At 38.5% G+C, this 27,313-nt stretch overlaps 1 protein-coding gene across 4 annotated transcripts in view; it reads right to left on the reverse strand.

The window, feature by feature from the left end:
- The window catches only part of SOX5 (SRY-box transcription factor 5), a 288,474-nt gene that overhangs the window by 71,948 nt on the left and 189,213 nt on the right, over positions 1 to 27,313 (reverse strand). For all 4 annotated transcript variants that reach the window (XM_069003507.1, XM_069003506.1, XM_069003505.1 and 1 more), the window contains one exon: positions 15,809 to 15,894. In XM_069003507.1, the coding sequence (XP_068859608.1) occupies positions 15,809 to 15,894 (86 nt within the window). The remainder of the gene's footprint in view (positions 1 to 15,808; positions 15,895 to 27,313) is intronic.

Here is a 27,313-nt window from a genome sequence, read left to right on the forward strand (position 1 = left end):
AGCTGGCCAATCTTGCCCTTCTTTACTGTGTTTGCCTCAAATATAGTATGTTTGTAAGAATGTGTGAAATACTTCTGAAAATAACAGTTATACTCTGTTTAGTTTTAACAAGCAAAGGAACATACAATTTACAATCCTCCTCAGAAGGATCTGATTTACTAAAATTCATGGAGAGACATCAGCAAATTTCCAGGAGGAGTTAAAAACCTAACTTAGTCAATATCCTGTGAATTTTGGAACTTGTGTATTTCATTCTTGCATGTCCAAGGTTACAGAGATTTTATTTAATAATTTGTTTTTAATTTTTATCTTCAACTTAATGTTTCCCAAAGAATCAGACCAATGCTTATACCATACACAGTATCTTTCTTCCAACAGTGGGGTGTTACCACATTCCAGAAGGACACTGAACAACAATTTTTGTTTTTCCATCAAGACAGGCTGTGGAAGAGGGAATCTTTGCCTCCTGCATCCCAGCAGCGACTGGCAGTCTGTCTCTCTCATCCTCCTCTTAGAGAATTTTGAGAAGGAGATTCTCACCACTAGGATACAATGGACATATGCTGCAGGGCTCATCCCCAATTAAGGAAGATCAATTATGGTAAGTTAGATCTTTGTCCTTCAAAAACACTTATATTATGCAACTCCAAGCCCTTTCCTTAATATTTAATATACTACAAGTATAGGAAGGGTCCACTGGAGCTTTCAATTGCAGAAACTTTGACTGAAAGACAACAGCCATCCTGAAGGGCCTTTTTCTTTAATTTACTGTGTGAGGGGATTATACTGATTTTAATAAGCTTAGGATAATCAAAGTCCTAGAAGATGCACATCACAGATTTTCTCATGAGATTGAAAATATCTTACCTTTCAGTATTGTTTATAATTAGTGTCAAATTGCTCCTTTAGAATCATTGTTCTTACAGATGACACCTATCATTGTCATCACTGACAGCTTTTTTAGACTTTTGACCCTCCTTGAAAGTAAGGCATTGTATGAACTGTAAATTGTTTTGACTAACAAGACTGGTAGCAAGTAGGATATGTTCAGGGACAGTATAATGTGTCATAGAAGGACTACATGGCCGTTGCAGACATGGGGAGACTCCCTCCTTTCAGACCTCCCCAGTCAACTGTAACCTCTTTAAGCTGAGTTGCCACTTCTGAAGTAGCTGAAACAAGCAGCCCCACAGATGGTATCTGGTCTCATTGGCCTAGGAAATTGGCCTAGGAAATCTAAGAAGTTGTCAGCAGTATTATCCTTCCTCGCTCTCCCCGCTGCTTGTCTTCCATATTCTGATGGCTGTTATGAGATCAGCTGTCATTCTTTGCACCAGGGAAAGATAGATGGGACACACCAACCCCAACCTAAGTGACCTTTGGATGTGACAAGATTTTTAGGTCAGTCCTGCTAAATGGAAGCCTTGGTGTATCAAGGCTCGCCTCAGGGTGAAATTTCCAGTGAATTTATTATCTCCCAATGCCCTTTGGACTGCTTCCTACCATCAAACACCATGGCAGCATTCAGAACAGGAAGAAATACATTAACTGGAATCTGATCGTTTTAAAAGGTTACAGCTGCCCAAATATAATTTAATTTCATACTTGCCCTTTGAGGGTTTGGTGTATATTTTCATTTTATGACTGCAAATGATAAAGCTCTTAAGATTCCAGGCAATAAAAAGGAAAAGGGGGGGAGAAAGTATTTTAAGGGTTAGAAGTCTATTCAGTTCATAGTCAATGAGGAAAGTGACAAATCAGCTTTTTAAAAAAAATCTTAACATTTCCTCTGTTTTTAGTAGTAATTTCTTTCCACACATGATGGGGAACAATACCTTTCAGTGAAATCAAACCTGTAATGCTACCCAGTGTGATATGAAAGAAATATTTGCTGTGCAAGCATCTACCTATCCTACATCCCTTAAGGACTTGCTTCAGAGGAGCAATTAATGGGAAGTGAAATAAAGTAATATGAATGATCTGTTGCAAGAAAATAAATGAAATCAGACTTTAGAAATGCTTAAATCTAACCAGAATACTTCGAGTTTTAACTGCGTAGGCCATGGTTCCTTCTAGAATCCCTTCTAATTTCTTCAGGTTATGTAGATAGGTCCATCTCCCCACACCCACACAGCAGGGTAAGAATCAGGGTCCTCAACACTGTTTTTGGGACAGCGGTCAGTTTGGTTGGAGTCCCACACCTGTGTGATAACAAAATTCTAAAGAACAAGTATGCAGGATATGACCCCTAGTACACAACACAAAATACTGGGAAATGATGCTCACTCTCTCTTTTTCCCCACTTGAAGTGGAAGCAAGCACTGAAACACAAGCTACCATAGAAATGTGAGTTTGGCCAGCTTGGACTAGATGTAGGAAATGTTAAGCAGTTGTGTCTTTCACTGTATCCAATGAAAACTGCGTTACCAAATGAACACCACCTCACCATCAAACGGTCTGATAGAATTTTGACGACTGTTTCCTTTCCAAAAAACAAAACACGAAAAAAATAAAACAGCTGTGGAAAGGAGGAATGATTAAGTGCGAATGTTGCATATCCCATTTTCAAAGCCACCGTAAGAAATTAATTATTGCTGGGCTCCCAAATCCCTTCAGGGCTCTTTAAAAATCTTTCCCAAACACAGATTGATACACACTGTCTGAATTGCTCTCACCATCACTATATCAGATCAGTGTACAGCGAGAGGCAAAGCTGCCATGATAATGGGATAAGTAGGGATGGTAGCCCTGAAAGGAACTGTATTCCGAGGCAGCTATTGGCATAGCAGGAGAGTGAGTTAAATCAAATGACTAAGCAAGGGAATTTTGCCTCTCTGCCCTGCTCAGGTGAGACCCCACCTGCAGTGCTGGCTCCAGCCCTGAGGTCCCAGCACAGGAAGGACATGAACCTGATGGAGTGAGTCCAGAGAACGACACAAAGTTCACTGTGGGAATGAAGCATCTCTCCTACAAGGAAAGGCTGAGAGAATTGGGATTGTTCAGCCTGGAAAAGAGAAGGCTTTGAGGTGACCTAAATGTGGACTTCCAGTACCTGAAGGGAGCCTACAGGAAAGATGGAGGAGCATGTAGTTACAAGACAAGGAGAGAATGGCTTCAAACTGACAAAGAGTAGGTGGAGATTAAATATTAGGAATAAATTTTCCAGTGTTGAGGCCCTGGCACAGGTTGCCCAGGGAAGCTGTGGCTGCCCCATCCCTGAAAGTGTTCTCAGCCAGGCTGGATGGGGCTCTGAGCAACCTGGGCTAATGGAAGGTGCCCCTGACCATGGCAGGGAGGCTGGAAATAGGCAATGTCTAAAGTCACTCCCAACACAGGCCATTCTGTGATTCTATGATTCTTATCTATTGCTTACCCTCAACACCAATAAGCCCTAATTTGTAAAAAATAATTGGAATATTGAACAAATACTAATGCAGAACTACTGTGGAGAAAGCAAGAGATTTTTAAGGACAGTTTAAACTGTTATAAAACGTAGCACACCTAGCAGTGTTTCTAATGTGAATTTTGTAATTTTCAGAAGTTCAGAGTTTAATGGTAAAATCTATGTGAGAGATAAACTAGGACTTCAGCCATGTTCTTGTGTCAAATTCAGCTAGATCCATTTGGGTCCCGTAACGAAAAAAATATGCTGCTGTATTCTATGGTAATGGCCTAAAACACTTTAATAACACTATCACAAGCTGTACTGTTTTGGTGTATTAACAGAGAACACACTGTTATAATTTATAAAGACTATTTTGAGCCATGGAAGGGGAAAGAAAGACAAAAGGATTTGTTCCCAGGTGCAATTTTCACATTCCAGCATGGAGAGAGGAGTGACCTGCAGAGTTGACACTTCACCTTCAGAAGGGCAGAAGCCACTGGTGTTGCTGCCCAGGTGTGCAGAGGGACAGGCATCCTTCCCCAGCCCTGCATCCACAGGGAGACAGACAGGAATGATGCTTTTTGGGACCCCTGAGCATATCAGGCAGGGGCATGGGTACCACCCCTCATGGCACCCTATGTCTCTGAGGGATTAAGCTCATCCCCTTGAGCACAAACTGGCAGCCCCAGGCCCCTTTGGAAGAGACAGATACTGCACCTATAGGAAGGAGCTGGAAAAAAACACTCCACAGCAGTCCCCAAAGACAATTTGAGTACCTCAATATGCCACAAACAGATTGCCCCTGTCAGTGGCTGCTGGTGCAGGATGTGGCACAGCTGTGGTTCCTAAAGCAAAGTACAGCTTGCAATACAGTGAGAAGCCTCTGCTGCAATGCAGATTTTAAATAGAGAGAGAAATCACTCTAAACAGCAAGACACAGAGGTGCAGATCTAGGTAGAAAACGCTTTTGAAAATCTCACTTTCTACTACCATCACAGCGTTGGATACTTTCTTACTGCTTTCCTGTTGTATTGATAATCATAGGATACTTATTTATAAGCTTCCCTCAGCTTAAAACACACACTTTTTAAAAACCATTTTTCTTTCTTGCATAAATGCCTTTTCTTTTGCTTTTTTTTTGTATGTTTGCCCATTAAGGGAAGACAACTCACACAGTAGCTTTCTGACAGCCCTTTTTTCTGTAATTCTAGAGTCTGTCATCCTCCAAGACAGACAATTTAACAAATTTGCAGCATACTTCCAGTCAGGTAACACATCTGTGATGTGACCAGTCTCTATGGCTAAGGGTTAAGAAATGTAAATTCAGTAGTCTGCACTACTTTTTTCCTTAGTTATCCAGTGAATGAAACAGAAACAGACCACTGCTAAAAATGGCAAACCAATGAGGCAGTTATGCAAAGTGAAAGGGGTACTCAGAAGCTAGTCTAGGTATTAGACTCCAACGAGCAGAGCTCATGCACACTGCAAAATTTTAAAGCTAGTCTTGAGGACTACTAGGAGCTAGAGGTACTGTTGCCTCCAAATTTTCTTGTTCAGATTGATCTCACAAAATTCACTAGAGCTGAAAGCATTAAGAACCTCTGAAAAGAGAAAAAGGACTTGAGGAAACTGAGCCTACATATTGGGGAAGAAATTGCACTCTGACTTAACTTCAGGAACAAGCTTACGCTATTCAGGCACAGCAGAATAATTAAGTTTAACACTGTGAAAGCTACATCTCCAGATACTAAGGTATCTTCTATTGAGAAAAGTTCAATTGATGACTTTGGAAAGAAAAACAGAACAAGCATCCTGACCTCAGTGGTTTGTTGTCTAATGCTTTGATCTACAGCCTACAGTAATTAGATATTTCATAGTTTCAAACTGTGCCTAATATTAGCCCCCATTCATAAAAAGGTGATCAAATATCCTGGCTGGTAACTGTCAAGCCTGGCAAGGAATCAGACTTAATAAAAGAGACGGTAAGAGTTCAGAAACTTCTAAAGGCTTGCACTGCTCTTGCCATATGCAATTCATATCACAGGCCAGTGACGCACTCCTCATGCACACATTTACTATTCTGCTTGTTTACTTCTATCCCATTTTGCCTTGTCAATTCAAAATGACCTAAACTTTGGACAAAAAAGAATGGTCATAAAAGAGACTGTAGTAAAAAATAAGACAAACTGAAATTCTTATACATTCATATATTATACCAATCTGCATCTAACAACAAGCCATGTCATCTGATCTAAGTACAACAGAGAGCAAGACTTCAAGAGAGAATTTCAGGTGCTATGTTTTAGGATGAATAAAATGTAGTAAATTTGATTAGTGTACCTAAAAAAATAAGTATGTAGTGAGTACTTAGTTTGTGTAGGTTTGTCAGTGTTTCTCCCTGTTGTTATTTGTAGCATTGTTCCACAAGTACTGGAGTGTGTGCACGTTGATCTGCAGTTTTCCTGTGTGTTTGTCTGTCATGCTGCTCTGCTGGGGGACTGTAAATACACACTACTGGCAGAGTTCAGCATGAAGACAGTGAACTCCAGAAATATTCGGAAAAATTTCCTAGTTTGACTGCAACTTTCATGTTTTACAGAAGGCCCATGACCCCCCCCCAGTTTGTGGTTTCAGAGTGAGTTCCCCCACAGCCAGCCAAGCTCCACTCAGTGTGGTTTCCCCTCCTCTCCCCCCCGCTGGACAGTTTGGTCAGGATTATACAATCTTATTTGCATGATTATATAATCTTCTTTTCAGCAACATGTCTCTGAAAAGAGCAAACAACATAATAGGAAAACCAGTAGCGTAAGCCAACTCTTCCAAAACCCAGTGTCTGGAATGTGCAAAGGACACAAAGTAGGTGGGAAAAAAAAAAGTTTTTTTGGTTCTGTTACCAGATTTTTCATACAGACCTTTCCCAGGAGCATTAATTCCCAATGAATGTAAGCCATGAAACAATGTGAAACACAAACATCTCATAGGTCTGCACTGTTGCCAGTACAGGGAGGGAAGCATCTCAAGGTATGTACAGGGGTTGTTATTTACTTCTTCAACAGAAGTTACTTTGGGGCAGTGTAAGAATTCTCAGATGGTTTTTCCCCACCCTGGCTTAAAACACAGGCAGGCAGGTGCTGCCACTGCTATTTTGACACTGGTTTTGTCTTGTAGCTGGTTGAACTCACAGCTTCAACAACACAGTTCCAGTGATCTGAAGCCTTGGTTCTATCACACAGAAGTGTAAAAAAAGTCCTAGCTGATACAGATGCCTCCACTCCTTGTCTCTTCTTTCAAACACTTCAGACTTTGTCTTAGGACATTGTGTAAGTGAAGACTGTCATATTGCAATCTGCAAACAGGCTCTTCTGCTGGCTGCTAAAACTACTTATGATGTCAGGTACTTCAGCAATATTCATCTAAAATTAATGCCTTATAAATAATCAAGGAGTAATCTGCTTCCGTCTGTCAGGCTAACCCCAAAAAGGAACAAGTGTAACATTTTTTCAAGAGAAAAGAAATTAGGGATGACCTGACCTCACAAGCACGCTTGCCAGACAGTTATACACTCTTCCCTGCATGACCTATTTTTCCCTGCTCACACCACCGAGATGTTTCAAACAAATGGCTAGTAATTCAGCCTGCTTGAAACACAGAGGGTTGCCACCCAAACAAGACAGTTGGGCATCTTAATGGCTTTGTCAGGTTTCCAAAAGTTTTTAGTGACTTGTTATCTCTTCTCAAGCTGAAATAGAGCTCTATTTAACTAGTCCATGAAGGACAATGTTAAATGTTTCGCTTTTTCAGAAATAAGGATACCGGGTATGGATCACAGCCTAACATTTTGTTGCATATTACAGTGTGTGAATGGCCTACATGAAAAGCATACTGACTACATACATGGCGTTTTAGTTAAAACACAAACTAACATAGGGAATAACTTACAGCTAAAAAAAATGTCTATAGCTTAAGTGTTCCTATAGGGTAAGTTCCAGTGTTGCAATACTTCCAACCTGCTTTTGAAAGCTGCTCAAAACTACTCCCTAATGAATTCCTATGAGATTCAGAGAACATCTGTTTCTATTACTAGAATCAGATTCTGTACCAGTTATCAAGATCCCCATCAGCTGTAGTATGAACCACTGAACACCTGCAGGTTTTCATCTTTTCCATTTGAGAACTCCACAACTTTCTTAGCAGAGACAAAGACCAATGTGTCATGATAGAACAGTCTACCTAAAACAGGTTAACTTTTCTGAGACACCTTTTATATCCATTAAAAAGATTAATGGTCCCCTAGCAGAAAATCACTGAATTATATTATGATCAGATATACATGATCACTACAAGAAAAAGGCACAGAAATGGTCATCTTGTGCTAATTCAGAAGAAGAGAAGAGAAATCTTGTGGCAAAGAAGGACAAAGCAAAATGGAAACAACACAAGTGATGAGGTGAAAGAAAAATAGAATAAATGTGTGCAGACGGAAGACGAGGCAAAGGACTTGCTCTCCTCATGCTGGGGCTTTTATGTAAAGAGACAACACTATGAAGCTGAAAGCTCGCAAATAGGAAATAACACTGAAAAAATGTGCTATTTCCATTGCCCAAATGTCAAATGTGTTCTAGGAACCCAGGGGGTGGGGGGAGAAAGAGTAATAGCTGCATAAGATCTCGTAACAGGTTCTTCTTAAAAGGGATTTCTTGAAAACTGCTGGGCTCTGACTCTGGCCCATGTGAGCTCAGGAAAGTCAGAGAGAATATTGGCTACACTTTTTCCAGGCAATATGCATATGTTCCTTAGTATGCAGAATGTCTCTGTATGTAATTGAATTGTTGTTTTTGCCTCTATTAATACATATGCAAATGAGTCACTTCTGCAGCTGTGCTGTATTAATCATATGTGTGCTTCTGTCTGTCTGCCCTGCAGGCTCAGGGTCGGAGGGAGGGGGAAGAGGGAATTCAGTCTCTTTAACGTACAAGAAAACTCACTCATGGAGACAGAGGTCTGCTAGCAAACAGCAGGCCTGAGTAACAACTGGAAGGCAGACAGGCTGGTCATTTTTCAGTCTTTTTTCATTTTTCATAGATATGGATGGAATCTAAAAGTTATGCAGAAAGGACTGTTAATCTAGATAAAATGAATATGCTACCACTGCTTATTCTTTCCCCTGGAGGGGGAAGGGAGTTTTAACTTGACAACCCACAGAGTAGCCATGATATTGTTTTACCATGTGTATTTACTGCCTGTAAATGTCCACTGTGCATGTGCTCAGATATTCACAGTGCTCAATAAAACACAAAGCATTTCTATGTAGTCTGCTGTAATCACTGTCTTTCCTAAATTGATTGGATTCTGATAAAATGATGCGATCAAGTTTTTCATTCAAATCTATTTTAATAGAATATATTGAATTTACCCATAAAAATGGGTAAGATTCTATCAAAGGCACAAAAGGGCTATTTAAATGCCAACTACAAAACACATTTACCCACCATGAACAAGATTTATTTGAGCTGTGTTCTGTGGTTCATGCTTTTACACAATCTACCACAATCTCTAGTTCTCAGCAGGTATGCAGAAAGTGAGGACCAGTTGCATCTTAGTGTTGCAAGGCTTGCTTTTGAGTTAACTTTTGAGCTTTTGAGAGGAACTTTTTCCATTTAAAAATGTAGGGATTTTTCAAAGATGCTCTTGGCAATCAACAGCCTCTCACCCCACACCTCACTTCTATAGTTTAATGAGTATCTTAAAAGCATCACTAAGATTTCATTAAAAAAAAAAGAAACCTTGGAAAGATAAAATTTTTCAAAGACAATTTACTCCACAACAAACAACACAGACATCTTCACTCTGGTTAGATGGTTGTAGCTTCTTTTACATGAGGAGTTCTGGGCCCCGCATTTTTCTAGTGGAAGGACCTTGGTCCTTGATCTGTTTTGAAATGGCCATCTTGGCTACCCATTTGCAGTACAGGTGGCAAATATCTAGTGGTCAACACATTCATCTAGTGGTCAACACATTCACTTAAAAAGCCAGAAGGAAGTAGTGGACAGAAGTAGGGAATATGGAATCTGCACAATGAAACAATTTAAAAACTATTTAGAAGTGCATCCAACAAGAAACACTGCTTTATTACTCCTCTTATTATTATCATTTGTGATGGCCATCAGAAACAGCACAACCATACACTGAGCTAATGGCAGAGGGACAACTGCCATTTTTGGTTATGCTAATGAGAAATGTCACTTCTCATGTACTTAGTTGCTTTTTTCCCCAGATGTGTGTGCTCACAGTGAAAAACTAATTCTACTTTTTTTAATGCTTAAGTGAATTGCATGAGCATTATAATATTGTAATTAAACTGTGAACTAATGATTCATTCCCTACAAACAAAGTCAGAGTCCAATTAACAAGAACAGGTAGAGTGAAAAAAGAAACAAGGAAAGGATACTGACTCTTGCTGTTAAAAAGCCAGCTTAGGTGGTATTTAAAGGAAGACACTGCCCAGCAAAAAGAAGGAATAACCTTGCAGCACTAAGAAACAGTTTACTTTCTTGTAAGCAAAGAACTGGTTATAGTAATATCCCAAAGCAGTCATGAATGCAGACTGCAGAGTAAATGAATAATGGATAAAGTATTGCCATCTCTTGGCTACATTCCGTAGAGACTATAATGGGGCACCAGACTTTCCTTCATCAGAAATAATTCATGTCTTTGCAGCTCTGGCAACTTGACTCCCCAAAACAGGGAAGAATGAAGTTTTCAATATTCTGATGCATCACTACAGTGTTCGTACAGCTTTTTCAGAGTCTTCTTTCACAGATTTGAGGTGTTGTAACACTTAATCTGGCAAAACTGGTTATTATCTACAGATTACAGCAAGAAATTAGGAAGAGATATGCAAAAAACCCCAATTATTACATGTGCTTGACAATTAATGCATGACAATATGGTAACATCTCTTTAAGAGCAAGGGGAAGTTCTGTCCTCAGCAACATTTCAAATGAAACTTAAGGACATACTTCAGAGAAATAGCCTGAATTGACAAGTGGAGATATATAGCTCAACCCTGCAACGGTGCAGAAGCCAAAAGGAAGCTGGTATGCAAGAGAAAAAAAAAAAGGTATTTGACTGAGAAGGCTTTACTTTTACTTCGTGCTTTACTTTTGTTTCATAGGCAACAGATGTTTTATGGAACACTTGTATGACCACTGGAACACTCTTCCTCCTGATCAGTCACTGCGTACTTGTTAAAGTGCTCTATCCCTTCCATTTCCTTCACGTAAAACAAACATGGACACTACAGATGGTTATGGATCCTTAAGATACCTAGAAGCAAGGTTTTCCAAAGGAAAATTGGTACTGAGTCACACACCTAAATAACAGCAAGATGAAGAACTTCGCAAGGCCCTCCAACTCCAAATAGGCTTAATTCTTCTCAAAACTGAATCTCTTACATCAGTGCCTGCTTGTGGCCCAAGTGTTTCCAAAACTGTTGTCCAGTTTTTAAAATTCCATTTAAATTCAGTCCTTGGTATGCATCTTACCGCACAACTAAGAGAATAGGTCTCTAGTAAGAAAAAATTAATTGACCCAAGTACTTAGTATAGGAAGTGGAATAAAAAACTGGCCAGACTGTTTAAGATCTAAATATGCTCATCTCCTTTATACAAACAGTCAGAGAATCCAGGACTCTTCTAATGACTGGTATTCAGAACTGAGACCCAGCTAAAATGCTTTCACACTTAAGACACTGATGGGAGGTTCTCTTGATTCATACAGTGACAGATTTGGACATGATGTTACACACAATCACCAGTAATTATGAAGTCCTGTTTCATGCTAAGATGAAGAGGGAAGAAAGTTTGAATGCTGCCACTCCAAACTTTTTTGGGATGTTTTTTTTCCAAGAGCAGATGTTTGCGGGAAGTCTGTATTACATCAGACTGCTATACTGTTTTGACAGGACACAAAATGTCCATACAGTAAGACTACATAGGCAGCTGTCATTATTCATCCAGCATTATCTTTCAATGGAGTTATGGGTATATACAGCATTTGTGTAACTGCCAATTAATCAGTTATTGTCACTATCTGGTTATCAAACAAGCAATCTGGGAAATCTGAACCATTCCGACTCCCAATGGTGTGGATTCCTCTCAGTTTTCACACCGTGTGATCAATTGCTTTGTTTCCTAATGCTCAGAAACTGCGCATGAAATATTTTTTATCAGAAAATAAACTTTCAGATACAGTTTTATAAAGAATTTTCTCAGACTTATGAAAATATCTATTTTATACTTAACTATGCCCAAGATGACTGCTACCATAATAAACCCTTCAGTTTAGTTTGTGCAATACTTGTTACACCGTATCTGTGTTTACAGCTTTGAATGTTGATCTTCAAGATGGAAATTCCCTCATCTGCTGAACCATACAGGAAAATATCATGTTCATATAAGGCTTACAATAGTACTTTTGAGTCATTAGCCTTATTCAGTAAAACACAGTGACAATTTATGTTCAAGTTTTTTCTCATTTATTTGAAACATAATCACCATCCTGTGCACCACTCTTGAAGAACAAGACCAGATGATGTTTATGAGGGGAAAAAATTTATGTACGAAACTCACGTGCTTACCCAGAGGGATTTTACGGCAGTAAAGTTCAGGACTGAGTTTTCTCATTAACAGAGGAAAGTTAAACCACTTTTTTTCTCCAAATGGCATTTTTGTCATTAAATGTGTGAATGAGTGAATACACAGGGCTGATAGACAGCACTTTATCAGAGGACAGGTTCAAGCTTGCACTGTTAGTTCCAGCTTTTCCAACATGGCCCCATCCATCTACTCCCTTTGCAACATCTAACAATTTAAGTTTTAGCTTCCATTCTCGTTGAGTCATTAGTCTCTCTGTGGATACTAGAAATCAAGGCAATCCCGCATGGCTAATTGTGGCAGATATCAGATGACAGAATCTGTACACCCCAGTGGGGACTCAAAGGCAGGGAGAGAAACAGGGGGCTTCGGATTACAAAGCTGTCACTGCAAACCAACAGGGGATTTCAAAATGAGAGATTACATTTTCACTGACAAAGAGTTTCCTTGCCACAGAAAAACAATCAGGTGTTAGTTCTTCTTCTATAAATACAGTGTGCATTTCTTTTACAAAAACAAATTTTCAATTTTGACAACCAGGGATAAAAAAAGTACTTCCTCTTGATCTCACAGTACACTACAAACGCCATGACCCGACCTAAAATTCTCTAATGGAATAACAAAGATGTGTTTATTGTTACACAAACAAACAAGAAAAATTCCTTGGCTTTGTCTTCACTGAGATAATGTTGTGTATCGAATTTTGCTGGGAGCAACAAACTGAGCATTGTGTCAGGTCCTTTGATCTCCCCTGCTTTAAGTACACAAAGTCTGAAAGATGAGTGATAGGGAGGATAGAGAAAGAAAAAAAGAAGGAACATTCCGCTTTTCTGACCTTTTACTGTCTGATGACCAGGCGACAGAGGGTGCGTAGGGACCACAAGAATTATAGGTAATGAAGGGGAACGTCTCAAGTAAGAAGTGTTTCTCCTTGAAAGAGACTCTGAAGCCATCTAAAGGTGAGTTTGGACCAAAACCATCATGAATCTTTCTTTATGACTCAACAAAGTCATAACTGAGCTAAACTGGATTTGAACAGAGTTTGGAAGGCACAGTCTTTCTAGTCTAGCAACTAAGTTCAGCTCCACTCTTGTTAGCATAGATGAGCATCCATTCTGAGTCCTGTATGATAAAACCTTTCCAGAAGGAAATCTAGCCTGACTCTTCCAAATGGCACTAGAAGTTATGAGGCATGTCCAACTTCTATCAGATAGATTGCACTGATAGATAAAAATCACTGTTAAGATGTGAAGAAAAATCAGCTTCAATTTATTTCTAGCATATACATGGCCTTAGACATCAGATCTAAAAAATGTGAGAGTCTACTGAGTTAGTAATTTGAGCCTCTCCCACTGACTGGCTGCCAAACTCTCCCTCTAATTCCAGACATGTAGCAAAACAACATAGGTGAATTTGGTCAATATTTTCATTTTAATGTTCTCCTTTGCACAGAAACAAGAGGCCTTTGAGGTTCTCAAATTTTCCATAACCTAAAGTCATCCTAAGATATTTATGACTGCAGTCACTTTTGCACAAAGCCCACCTTTTAACAAGAAAACTGTCATTGTGATAAAGCCTATTTTAATCAGGATACTTCAGCCCACAGCATGCATAGATACAGCCCAAAGCCAGTCCTGAAATGAAAGTAAACCATCCTACCATCTTACCAGAGCACTGATGCATTATTTTAGGACTAGCTTGAATGACTGCAAAAATAAGAATTAGAATCAGATTGTTGTTTTCTCATTGCTAGCTAGCTCCATGTTTGTTTTTCCTTTTTCCCTCCCTCTTTCTTCCATATGTCTGTTCATGTGTTTGACTATTATAAGCACTTTATCAATACTGACGTTACGCCTCAAAATTCATTTCAGAGGGATGACTTTTATGGCTCCCATGATTCTTAAACCGCCTACAGTATTTGTAACTCAGAGAATCAGAAACTAACACTCAGACAATGTTGCTTTTCATACAAAGGCACAATAGGAATGAATGTATTAACCTCTGTGGTGCATGGAATGTGTCAGCTTACACACTGGCAGCTATTTCTGTGAAACTCAGCTAACTTCCGCTGGCTGTGTTAAAATAAAAAAAAAAAAATCTTCCCCAGAACTATATCCCACGCTCTAGTATGCTGGCCAAACAACTGAAATATCTGATGTCTACTTCATACTGATGTGGGCCAAACTGAGCTGGAGAATGCTTTTACACATCCCAGTTATAAATGCTGAGCCTTTCCAAGCAGGTATAAAGCTCTGCTGTTCCATGTGACTTGGCAAATAAAAATGAGCAGAGAGATGCATTTGCAATGGAGAGCTTGGGGTTTTTTATGTTTCTAGAAAAGAGTGGCAATCCAGACTTTGCAGAATTAGAGATGATTTGGATCTTGATTTCCTCTCAGTCCTAAATATTACTTGGCTTCATCCTACCAGCCAAGAATACACGGCAGGTAGCAAAATTCACACTGTGGCAATGGACATCACATTTGCTTAATTCCACTGACTTGACAAGGGTTTTGTAGCTGCTCAGGAATATCCAAAGACTTGCTATCATTAAGACCCATGGACACTAATGCCTCCAAAATTCAGAATACTGACAGTCTGAATCAGATACATCTGGCCATCAGGTCAACTCTTTAATGTAGCTGAAAAAAACTCAAACCCTTTTGTATCTTTCCACCTGTTTTCTAATTGTCTATGTTAAATTAGAATAATCACTAATTATCTGCAATACAGCAGTGCCTAAAATGCTCTGGGTACCATAAAACACAGTAGGAGGGGCCAGTTATTGCTCTGAAGAGCTTATGGCCTAAAAGGACATAATCATGTTAACCACTTTTAAGCAGTTTAAAAGTGCTTGTCAGGACAGAGCTTTTCTGCCTGACAATCTATTTCCTTTCGGTATTTTACAGCCTGCATGAGAACGATCTAATGGAAAAGTGTCCCGGTTTCAGCTGGGACAGCACTGCCTTTCTTCTTAGTAGCTGGTACAGTGCTGTGTTTTGGATTTAGGATGAGAATAATGTTTGATAACACACTGATGTTTTGGCTGTTGCTAAGTAGTCCTTACTTTAAATCAAAGATTTCTCAAGTTTCTCATGCTCTGTCTGTGAGAAGCTGCACAAAACACTGGAAGGCAGCAAGGCTGGGACAGCTGACCTGAACTGGCCAAAGGAATATTCCATTCCATGTTCATTTTATAAACTGGGGACAGTTGTTCAGGAGGGGTCAACCACTGCTTGGGAACAGGCCGGGCATTGGTCAGAAGGCCGAGAGCAATTGTTTTCTTGGGTTTTATTCTTCTCTCTTTTTCATTACAATTGTGGCTATTACTATTATTGTATTTTACTTTGTATCAATTATGAAACTGTTCTTATCTCAACCCATGGGTTTTACCTTGTATTTTCTGATTCTCTTTGCCATCCCATTTTTGGCAAGTTAAGTGGCTGTGTAGTACTGAGTTTTGTCTGGGGTTAAACCATGTCAATAAGAAAAGCAAACGTACTGCTATGAGGAAATTCAAAGTACAAACCTAATAGTAGTTAACAACTGAGTAGTAGTAGACAACTGAGACACAAAAATGTAACAAAAACTTCCAGCAAGGTAAAAGGAAAATGTGTTATTATTTGATGACTCTTTTGCTTCAGATGCAAATTTTTTGTGAAGAGAACAGCCCCAAAACCCCTGTTAATTGCATTGTGTTCCAAAGGAAGAGAAAACTGGTTTTCATATTTACTTAACCTTTGCCTCTTCTGCATTGTGCTGGGACTTACCTGCAGTTGGAGAGGGCCTAAGCCCGGTGTTGCTGCGGCAGCAGCTGCCATGGTAGTTGGGATCAGCTGAACGGGGTAGGGGTCACCTAAGTAAGAGAATAATAGAGGCGTCAGCACCTTTTATCTACTCTCCACCTGCAAATTAAAGTCCTGCATTCACTCTTTCCAAAAGCCTTCTTTTGTGTGCCTTGTTGAGGCCTAATGAAAAGCTCTATTGTGCAGCCTTTTACTAACACTCTTTTCACAATTCTGGCTGAGAGAGGAATGTGAATAAAAGGCACAAGCAATTAAGGCGGAAACCTCATCCTTTTTCATGATGTATTTAGGGAAATGGAAAAAAAAAAGTGCACATTGATCAGAAGGCTGCACTTCAAAAAAAGAAAAGAAAGAAGATGGGGGTGGAGGAGAAGAAAAGGAAAACAGTACAACCTTGATAACATCACAGCATTAGAAGGGAACAAATTTACAAGCTTGTCCAAAATATGAAGTTAACTAAACTCCAATCACTGTTAGTAAACTGAGCTTCACAGAGTAGAAAATGGTACTCAATTGACTACTCTGTTTTCTTTTAGGTGGAAAAAAAAAAATCTCGCTTTAGTGGCAGGGTTTGATCCTACAACAGGAAAAAGCACGTGAAGCTAAGGAAATCAGATACAAGCCTTTGAAATCCCTGCACCAACTCCACTTCATGACTTGAGATTCAATTTTGCTTCTGAGGGAAAACTATTTCAGTTTTAGTAAGAACTGCATTATGCTTAATGAGGTAAAGGGACCCAGTAAATGTTTTAAGAAAAATTGCAGGCATTTATAAAGGAAAATTACCTGAAATGGCAAAAATTGAGATGGAGATTGGCACGTTTTAATCATATGGAGTGCTCACTTTTGGTCCCTTCTAACATATCTGATTTGTTAAAAGAAACTTCATACTACCCCATCCACAAAACTATTAAGAAAACTAGCAAAACAAATAAGAAATGTAACACACATTATATTGTTTCTCCAAGTGATAAAATGTTTTAACACTTTCCACCAAAATAAGGCTCATCAGGGCATTTCTGTATGTCCCTCTGTTCTGGTGGCAAGCCTGATTTCTGTTGCACAAAAACAGCCAGTGGAAATAAGATTATGGAAAAAGCAGAACAATCTATCAGGAAAATCTACCTAAATATTCCTGTACATTTCACTAAAAAGCTAGATTAAAAGTTTTCCCCTTTATTGTGTTTTTTTTTAAATGAACTGGGTGAAAAAATAAAAGAGACAACTGAAGTAATGCAGGGTGCTCTGTACAATCATTAATAATTATTATTGAATTAAAATTTAAAATGTTATCAAGCCTCAGTTACAGGAAACAGAAAACAAAGGGAAAGAAATTTATCTAATTTTTAAAAAATGTTAGAAATAAGCTGTGTTGGTGTACACACATTCAGGAAAGTGGCTAATGTTTATTTTTCCCTTTTCTAATATAACCTTCTTTAGACTTTTCATTCAAGGATTTTGATTTCCTCCTGTTACCAATTAAATACCACAACTTCTAGTAATGGAGGACCAGCAGAAACTGGGCTGGCAAAGTATCTTAACAGATACTTAACTTAAATATATTAACTGTGCATGTTTATATTTAAGAATACCTCACATAATGCTTTACTGACTGAAGCCTCACAGTCTTTCAAGGCTGACCAGCCAAGCAATGCAAACCAAAATGTCCACCCAGGCATCCCCATTCCCAAGTGTCTTTGCACCAGCCCCAGGTCACAACACTTCTATTTATTTATTTGTCAATAGGCAACAGATTTCCTGACTTGCTTGGTTTTCTTTTTCTTCCCCAGAGAATACCACTGTTTTACATTTTCCAATTTTATTTTGCTTTCTGAGGCACCCACCTTCCTTTTCCTATCATGAACTGAATCAAAAATTTTTCTGACTTGGAATTTTCTGGAGAGCTATCTTGTGACCTAAGTTGTGGGCCTTAAACATGTGAAGACACAGAGAAAAAAGAAACAGTGAGAGTCAGGGTCAATGGTGTTTAGCTGCTTCCACACCACCAGTAGCCCAAGGGCTGATCTCAGCATCATTCCAAAATTCTCTCTAAAAGAAGACATTCTGATGAAAAAACAGCCATAAAAGAAGATAAAATTTTTAAATTCTCATCTGAAAAAAAACCAACACCATCACTACCACAATGAAAAAAAAAACTCACCAAAAAACAAACAAACAAAAAAACCCAAACAAAACCCCCCCACAAAATCCAACCAAGAATGAGGAAAAAGCTTCTCACTAGGATGCTGACTTCTACAGCCCATTAAATTTTCTAGTTCTGAATGATTTGTATTAAAACATATATATTAAAAGATCAGCTTCCATGCACTCTCCCATATTTCTCTCCACACACATGTATAAACCTCAGTCCGGCATGCTAATTCATAACTCCCACTATTCCCACCAATAGCCCAGTGGAAGAGCCAAGATTAAAACCCACAGACAACTCTTCAGACACTTCTGACACAGGGAAGGTTTTGGGACCCTATCCATGAGGATGCCAAGCACTCATTTATTGACATCACACAGTGCAGGAGCAACTGCCAGCCCTCAAAATACTAACAAAGATCTCAGCTCTTATCTGATAAATACACATTTTTTTGCTGTTACTCTAGAATATAGTACATCTTTCTACTATCCTTAAATTTATTCCCATATCAGAGTGAAGTTATTGACTAAGCAGTTTTAGCTAATTTTGAAATCTGAGAAATGCCTGTCTTAACTATTTCATTACATCTTCAGTAAATATCTTATTTTTAGATTTAAGAAGTAGCTATCTTTTTTTTCCCCCAAGCTCTAGGAACATTGCAGGAATGTGAGACAAGACATACAGTTCTTAGAAATAGGTATTTCCCAAGCCATTCTCAAGTCTGTACCACTGAAAACACCAATAAAATCTCAAACAACCATGTTAAATTTTCATTTACAAAATTCATTATTGATCTAATGCATGCAGGCAGGAGCATCTTTCAGCTACCAAAAGAAACATTTAGTGTAGTTATTTCATGTTCCAAAACACCTCTCTTGTTATGTGTGGACTTTTCGTATAAACAAAGCATCAGAGCGAAGTTTTATTGTTGTTTTTCTTTAGTAGGCCATATGGTAAAATCTGGAGCAGATCAAAGGCTGGGATTTTTATGGCGACAACAAGGTAAAAATTATTTCATTAGCTGATGTATTATTGCCTAAAATATAATTATTTCCCAGCTAGTTGGTGACATCACTTTGAAGAACAGCATTATTCAAGACGGGCTACATAAAGAGAACACAGAATTTATGCACTGGTGATGCAACAGCTAAAGAAGGAAGAGGAAATGTCAGCCTGCGGGAGCTGATGGGGAGTATTAGAGGTGTTGGTGCCCACTGTGGGCAATGCCAGTGGACCAAGGGAAAACACAAGGCTGAATCCTCAACTCTGTGCCAATACTTTATTTCTCCGTCCTGCTTCTGGTCTGTCTTCCACAAACACACCCAGAACCTCTTTCCTGATAATTTATGCACTGCAACTTCTTTCAATTTCAAATCACACCTTCATCCTTGCCCAAAATAATCTTCCAAGATCTTGCTTACCAGAGGATTTTTCATGAAGTACATTCACTTTCAAACCACTCTTTCTATGAACTCTCCTATGATCCTCCACTGAAAATACTTTTCTGCAAAAGTTAAGTTGTGGTACAGAGCCAAGTGAACATCCTGTCCCAACACACAAAATAACAGCCCTGTGTTTAGGAACTTGATTTTCAACTGACTGGGTACCAAACTCACGGGTATGAAATGATTCTGTACTTGTGGAAATACAACAATGGCTCTTTAACCATTTATATGTTTTGTGAAGTTTTATCAAAGGAGTTTTTTAAATTAAAAAACATTAAGACTTTTTTAAAAAAGTGAAAATAAAGCATAAGAGCACCATTCACCAGCACTCTTAAGATGTTTTTTGTATTCCTTTTTCTGTCACTCATCTCATTTATTCTCTTCATGGTGTAATCCCCCCTAGTGTCTTGTCTTGTCTCCTGACAGGCTGCAAGCTCTTCAGAGCAGGCACAATTGTCTTACTTGCTATATAAGTCAAGTTACATGCTAATGTTAAATTATAATGTTTTGACAGGATTTTTAAGTTGAACCTGATTATATGAAACAGCAGAACACTGACTTTTTTTCCTGAAATTTTCTTCTCTTACAAAAAAGATACCAGAAGAGGAGAAGTAGGGCATTTATTTCCCACTGTTTTTTAAAAACTCATTGTTTACCTCCTACCTATCTCTCAGGGACAACAAATGAAAAAAAGGTGGAGGTCATGGAAGAAGAAGAAAAAAGAAAACAGTGTAAAGAATATGAAGAGTATGAAACAAAACCTAACTCTTAAATGATAATTTCCAAGACCAGTATGCTAAACTAAATTCCATGAAGAATACCAAAATAACCATTTTCTTCTAGTAGATTCTGTTGAATGAAAAGGAATTCTACATTTTCTTCTCCCATTTCTGACAAATTCTAGAAGAAGCCACGATAATTTTACACTCAATTTATCACTTAAGTGTATTTACAATGAATAATCACAGCTGATGGCCAACTGACAGGTAAGACACTGCATCTCTTCTCCCCAGTCACTTATTCTCAACCTCATTTTCCTTTCGTTTTCTTGGTGTGCTGGTGGACATGCAGTAAAAGTAATGGGAGACTGTGAAAGACATAAGCAGTGCTCCCTGACTTCTGCCTCTAGAGATTATGGATTTAAATTAATAAGAAAAAGAGTATGTAGAAGATACCACCAGTGGCTTCCAGAAAGAAATCCAAAGTGGTTCCCTGATTTTCTTTGAAGATAGTTCTGGACAGTACTGGCTGAGAGATGAGCCTGTTTTGTGTTTTAGAGAAACAATTCAGTCTACAAAAGGGATGGGTTTGGAGGGATCTAAAAGCAACCTTCCAATACCTACAAGGTGATCAACAAGACAGGCCAGGCTCCTTCTGGCAGGGTTTGCTTGGAGGACAAGAGCCAATGGACATGTGAATCAAGAGAGGATGAGATTTTCCCCACAAGGACAGCCAGATGTTGAAACAAGCTGTCCAAACAGGGTTATGCACTCTCTGTCATTGGAGCTTTACAAGCCCCAACTGAATAAAGCCCTGAGTAATCTGATCCTATCTCCTTGACAACCCCACGAGAAGGAAGAGGTTGGACTGCAAGCCTTCTGAGATCCCTTCCAACCAGAAAAATCCTATGATTTCAGGATACACATTTTTTAATGTATTTCTATACCTGTTGAGTAAATTACAGTTATTCAAAAACTCCAGCTTCTAAAGAAAGCCAATGTATTTCCACAAAGGTTTGTACACATTCATGAATTTAAAAAATCAAGACTTTATTTTGCTGCCCCACTATGGATAAAAGTGCAGTAATACCAGACATCTTTCATGGCCTAGAAACTGAGCTGAAACTATCAGCCTGTTTTTACAGGACGCCATTATTTTGCTTGTCTGCTTTGTTTTTATTAGAATTACTAGGAGAAGCCACACAGAGATAGGGGGCTATGGAATTCTTTCATTTAGAAACAGTCTTTAGTTGTGTTGTTATATTTTGCAGCCTTGTTTCCTTCCATTGCATTTGCAACCTTACAAAACCGACATATTCTCATGGAGGTGGAGAGGGAAAGTTGTTACCAAAAATTCCTCCTTCTTGCTGTTTCTATCCACAATGCTATTACTCTTCCCTTATCCTGGGGTGAACATGAGGGTTTAGTCATATGCTCACTCTTTTCCAAGACATAAACAGTAGCCCTGGAAGATGACTAGCATCTTTATAAAGAAGCTACAGTATGTGGTCCTTGCAACACATGGTTTCTATTTTTGTCATTCTGATAAAAGCATAGCAATGTAAATAGTTTTTTCTTGTGATTTGGTGATTGTCAGTGACCTGCATGTCAGCTGACACAGCTGACACAGTTAAATCAGAAATAAGCACTCAAGTCTCTTTAGAAGACAGAAACATGGACACTGAGCACAAGTAAAATTATAAGACAGTCCACATGATACTCCATTAAACAATGAAACATGTGACTGACTGAAAAACAGAGACACATCAGCAAATTTCCCTGAGGAAGTTTATGGTATTTAACTTCTAAACATTAATTTTATTGTATTATGTGAAGAACCAATTAACTGAGAGCATCATTTTTATCAGACATCAAAATTATTGTTCAGAACATAGATGAATGGTAAATTCAGCATATTTCAATTTTATTAGGCTTGACTTGTTCATCTCTCATATTTTACCAATTTTAAGAGGTAATTAGATATTTCATCAATAACTTTCTGTGTATTATTTTATTTAGAACACTTCCAGCAGCAACAAGCTGATATGTAAGACATATATAATGCACCTATTGTATATTCAGATTTTTTTCCCCCTAATTGGATATGGTTGAAATAGTGATTAAAGTGCTTTCAAAAAACCTCATGTTGATGGCATCTGACTACAAACCAAATATAATTTGTTACAACAAATTATCCACAGGGGACAGGAGGAATGGGCAAAGAAAAACAATTCTTGTTTCCAAAATTTGTCATATTACCATAAAAATAACACAGGTATCAGCAAATAAAAGGCTATCTATAAGCTTTCCTGAGAATTTGTCAATAGCCTGGAAAAATGTACTTGGGGTAAATCCCATTTCTGGAAATAAAGACTTGGCAACTATTGTTTCCTGAGAAAAGGAAACAAATCCTAAAAATCTCCAAATAATTCAATTTCTTGCACACCTCAGTATAGAAAACAAGGTGTGTTGTTCTTCATCTTCTACAGAAGAAGCTATATGGAATTCAACAGCTTCAATCATCCTGAAAAGCCTCAGGACTGACAGAACACACCACACTGCTTTAGGTGCAATTCAACATTTCCCTTCCCTTTTAACATGACGATCAAATGTTTTAAGAAGTGCTGAAGTGCAGTTTCCTAAATTAATCTTACTTAGCATCACTTACTAGGGAAGACCCATCAAAATTTGGGCTACTCTGTGTATTTGAATGGAAAACTACTGGCAAACAGTGCTGCAAATGCAGAAGCACAGAAACATTCTGACCTGGTCCATTCTAATACTTAGATTTGTTGAAGAAGACCCTGAGAACACTGTTCTCATCCTACCTCCTTCTGCCTTTTTTGTATCCCAGTTCCCAGAAGCAGTACCTTGTGCTTTCCCAAATCTTTATTTCATTCCCTTTTGTATCACTTATATAGGAGGTACAGCCATGCCTTAATATTCCACATACAAATCCATACATATGTGCATTAATAAAAGGATCACACTACCTATGACTGATGAGCAGCCTGCTCAGAGGCAGAACTATGCAGTTTTTAAAGGGCACAATACAAACTTTTTCTCTTCTATCACTTGCACCATTTTTATGCTTTCAAAGCACTTCTCAAATATTAATTAGCTGTAAATAAATTCTAATTATTTCTAAGAGTGGCCCTAGCAGATCTGTATCATCTGGTGTGAAATCTGACTTCAGTGAAGTCAACAGCAACAGCTCCTCAGACCTCAGCAGAGCTGACATTTCCCTTGCCATTGCTAAAATCCTGGGAGTTGTGTCTATTATCTGCTAAGTACCATGAGTAGAGCCAAACTAGCAACAGCAGGAGTAACAAGTGATAAGGTTATGGAAGGAGAATAAAGGAAGGGTTAAATGACCTGAGCCAATCTGTGGAGCCGAAATGTGGGAGAAGCTTTGGGAAATGCAGTAATCGGACTTTGCTTGATTTTGGCATCAGCTGAAATGGAAGGTGCTTGCCTGCTGCTAAAACAAGTTTAATTAGTTGAGATATGGGGGTCAACTCCTAAAATTTGCTCACGCTGCCAGTCACTAACTTAGTTAACAACTCACTTTGAAACATCAGCCCTTCATAAAAAGATTTGCATTATATATCTACCTAAAAATTACATATTATGTGTATAATAAAATACATATAAAAAGGTTCACATGAAAAATCAAAACATTTCAATTTCAAATAGCACACATTGCATGAATAAGTAAGTACAGGGCAAATAAGTAGGTAATCGGTATTTTCCTTGCTAATTGGGGACAATATAGCCCATCACATACTGTCAACTTATTTTTCTCATAAGAAAAAATACTTTGGTTGTAAATAATAATATTAAATATTTTATACATGCAATTATATCTAGGTATGGAGGTTAAAAATTAACTGGAACCACAGAATATGAATCTTTTTATCGAATAGAAATGTAATCCTAATAGAAGTTCCTCCCTTCATCTCTGCCAACTTTACCACCACACAATATGCCATAAAGAAAAAAGGGGAAGTGTCAACTTGTGTAAATTGTCCCTTATGTAATGCAAACCATCTGTTTAAAAAAAACAAAACAAAGTGAAAAACCAAGCCACTCCCAAGCATGATCTGCAATGGAGAAAAAGAAAGAAAAGGAAATGTAGTGCATCAAATTGGAAGCCAAAGACCATGACCTGTCATGTAACCACAGAGAAAATATTTACCCCTCTCCTCCCTTTATTTACCCAATTTTGAAGAAGATTTGGAAAAGCATAATTGAATCATTTGCTCTGCTCATAATAGAGACTGATAGCGCTGTATTTTTTTGAGCATTTCATCCCTCTGGAATGTTTTCAATCAGGTTGGAACCAAGCAGAAGAAAACTCTTTGTTTTCAGTAACATATCACACAATGATGCCACCACTGGGTTAGAAGGTCCATGAGTCCTCAGTCACTGGAACCTGGCAAAGGATGGGGGATGAAGTATCAGTACATTTCTGCCCTGTTCTTCTAGTCTACCTTAGGTATCTGCCATGAAAGGAGTCTAAATGGACCACTGCTATTAACTGCTACAAATTTTTTTTGCATTATCCTCAGTCTGAATGCTCAGAAAACAAAGTATGTGTAGAGAAAACAGTGATCCTCCTTTCCAGCCCCTGTCTGGTAAGTGATGAGTCTTTTGGGAAGCACTGCCTGAGGAACCCTGCCACATACATACTCTGAAGCCACTGGGAGACTTACATTTGACCCTCTCTTGGGAGGTACAGGTGAATCAGAAAGCACTCCATAAGTTAATTTGGTTTTATTATTTAAGCTGAATAAAAATAAAACAGCAGTATAACTATTCATCATTTCTTCTCTTTTGCTGACCCTGAGGCTTGATCACACATTCTCTTCCAGCTGTGCTGGCTGAAGAGGCCACCACCTCCAACCACAGCCCCCTTCCAAAGGTTACCACTGTGACCGGACTGCTTCTTTAATCCCTTCCTAACGTGTTTCCATGAAAAGGACCATCTCAGTTTAAGCAATTTTAACAGAGAGTCCCTGTGGTCCCAGCCTGGACAGAAGCAAGTTTGAGAATGCTTAACCAAGAAGCTTGGCCCATATGTCTCCTTTTGGAGATCTGACTTCTCACAGGGGCAGGGTGCAGAATAGCATAAATGTCCCTTTAAACATGTCTCCAACAGATATTCAGAATCAAAGAACTCTACATCACTAGCTAGTTCTGAAAATACTGGTTGTTGCAATAATTCTCGCTTCCTTCTCCCCCAAATTTTTAAATCTGTCTTTTTTTGAGAAAAAGTATGTGAAAACTTTAACAGTTTTTTGTTATTTGTGACTGAAACTGAATTGTTGCATGGAGTTTTTTATCATTCCTTTGTGCAGGTTTTTTATGCTATTAAATAATAGAATAATCACTAGAGAATTTCTATCAATCAGCCACAGAAAAAAATTCTGAAAAATGTAATCAGTCCAGAAAGAAGGGTAGGTTTTCCAAAAGGACTGGGGAGATGCAGAAATGAGATTCCATTTTCGTCAGGCACATAAACTAATTTTAAAACATAAAATGGCAGTCATGTAGAGACGATGCCAGGGGGGTCTTCGGAAGTTCCTAGGAAGGCTTTGCTCCCAAAAGCAAACTCAGTGAAAATCAGGCATTTAATATATTCAGAAGCTGAGCAAATTAATCTGCTGTATATTCTCTGTTGCAGTACAATGCTGGTACCCACTTCAGCTCAGTTCAAGACAGCACAGGTGACTGCACTAAAGTTTACAGTACAAGAATTTGCTAAAAACCCTTAAGACTTAGATCCTAGTGCCTTCGTTACTCTTCAGATGAAGGTTTAGTCTCCTAAATCACTCAAGCGCTTAACAAAATTTTATCCAAAGCTCTCTGGTTTACAGTCAAGTAAGACTTGTGGACTGATACACAGTAGGAGAAGCAAAAAAGTGGGAGAAAAATGTTTTAATGATCTGTCAAAAACATTACTTGATGTGAACATGTTATGGTTTGAATGCAGCTAGGTGTAAGGCAGCTAGGTGAAGCTTTCTAGATGTAGCTAAATGTGTATGCAAGCTTTTGTTTACACTAGACGGTGAGTAAAAGCAAGAAACCCTTTGGGCTACTTATCACTTCTCCTCAGCTTCTCAGTCAAATTCAGCCAAACGTGCCAGGCAATCACCAAACACAGAGCTGTCTTTTTCCACTGGCTCCTGCTCAGTCCTAGATCTTGGCATACTGTTAATTCTAAGCCTTACTGCCAGCAGCAGCAGCAACTTTGCTCTTTTTGCCTTTTAATTTTCAAGGTTACACAAACACATAATGTCATATCTACTTCACAGATGTGAGGAACTATAGAACTATCATGGAGTTAATGTGCGTGTAGTACTGTCTTGGGGTGACAAAGAAGGGAAAAAACGACCTCAACTCCTTATTTCCAAACCGGACTTCATTAACATGGAACTAATATAATCTGCCAGATATGTCTAACAGTGTGCTTTCCTGACCTTTTCCAGACCTACAGTTATGGTAGCATTCATAATCAGTGTGGCTTACAGTTACACATTCTGTAATGTGAATCACTACTTCTCCCAGTCAAGAGAGACCAAGTGTGAAATCACTGGAAGAACTGAATGAGACTATGTTTTGGCATTGCAGCTGCTGAGGGATGTGAAGTGTTTGGAACAGTACTTTTCAATAGTGGTCCCAGTCTGTAATATACCAGGAAAAAGTGTTAGTGGCCAAAGAAACTCAAGTTAGTGCTCAAGTACTGTGTCTATGATGTTCCGAAGCTGAAAGAAATCTGAAATTGTGGGCTAAGCCAGCTTAACTAAAGAAATCTTTTTACATTCTAAGTTTACAAAAATGCAGCAGTGGCAAGTGCTGAGTAACTCAAACCAACTGATGAATTAATGAGTTAGTCGATACAGATGGATACAGAGACATGGACATAATAAACACCCATACTGGAGACAGAGAAGGATAGAACAAGCAAGTCCTGGATAACTCAATAGAAAACTGATAGCAGAGGAGTTATACAAGCAGAAGTGCATGAAAACAAGTCTATGAAATTCATGCTCTAGCTAAGTTTATTCATGGAAATAAAGTTCCTTCATTATTTCTTAACTTGTATATATTCTAATCCTGTTGACAGGAACATGAAATCCTATAAAAGGCTTAA

The sequence above is a fragment of the Aphelocoma coerulescens genome, chromosome 1A (genome assembly GCF_041296385.1).
Source record: "Aphelocoma coerulescens isolate FSJ_1873_10779 chromosome 1A, UR_Acoe_1.0, whole genome shotgun sequence".
NCBI lineage: Eukaryota > Metazoa > Chordata > Aves > Passeriformes > Corvidae > Aphelocoma > Aphelocoma coerulescens.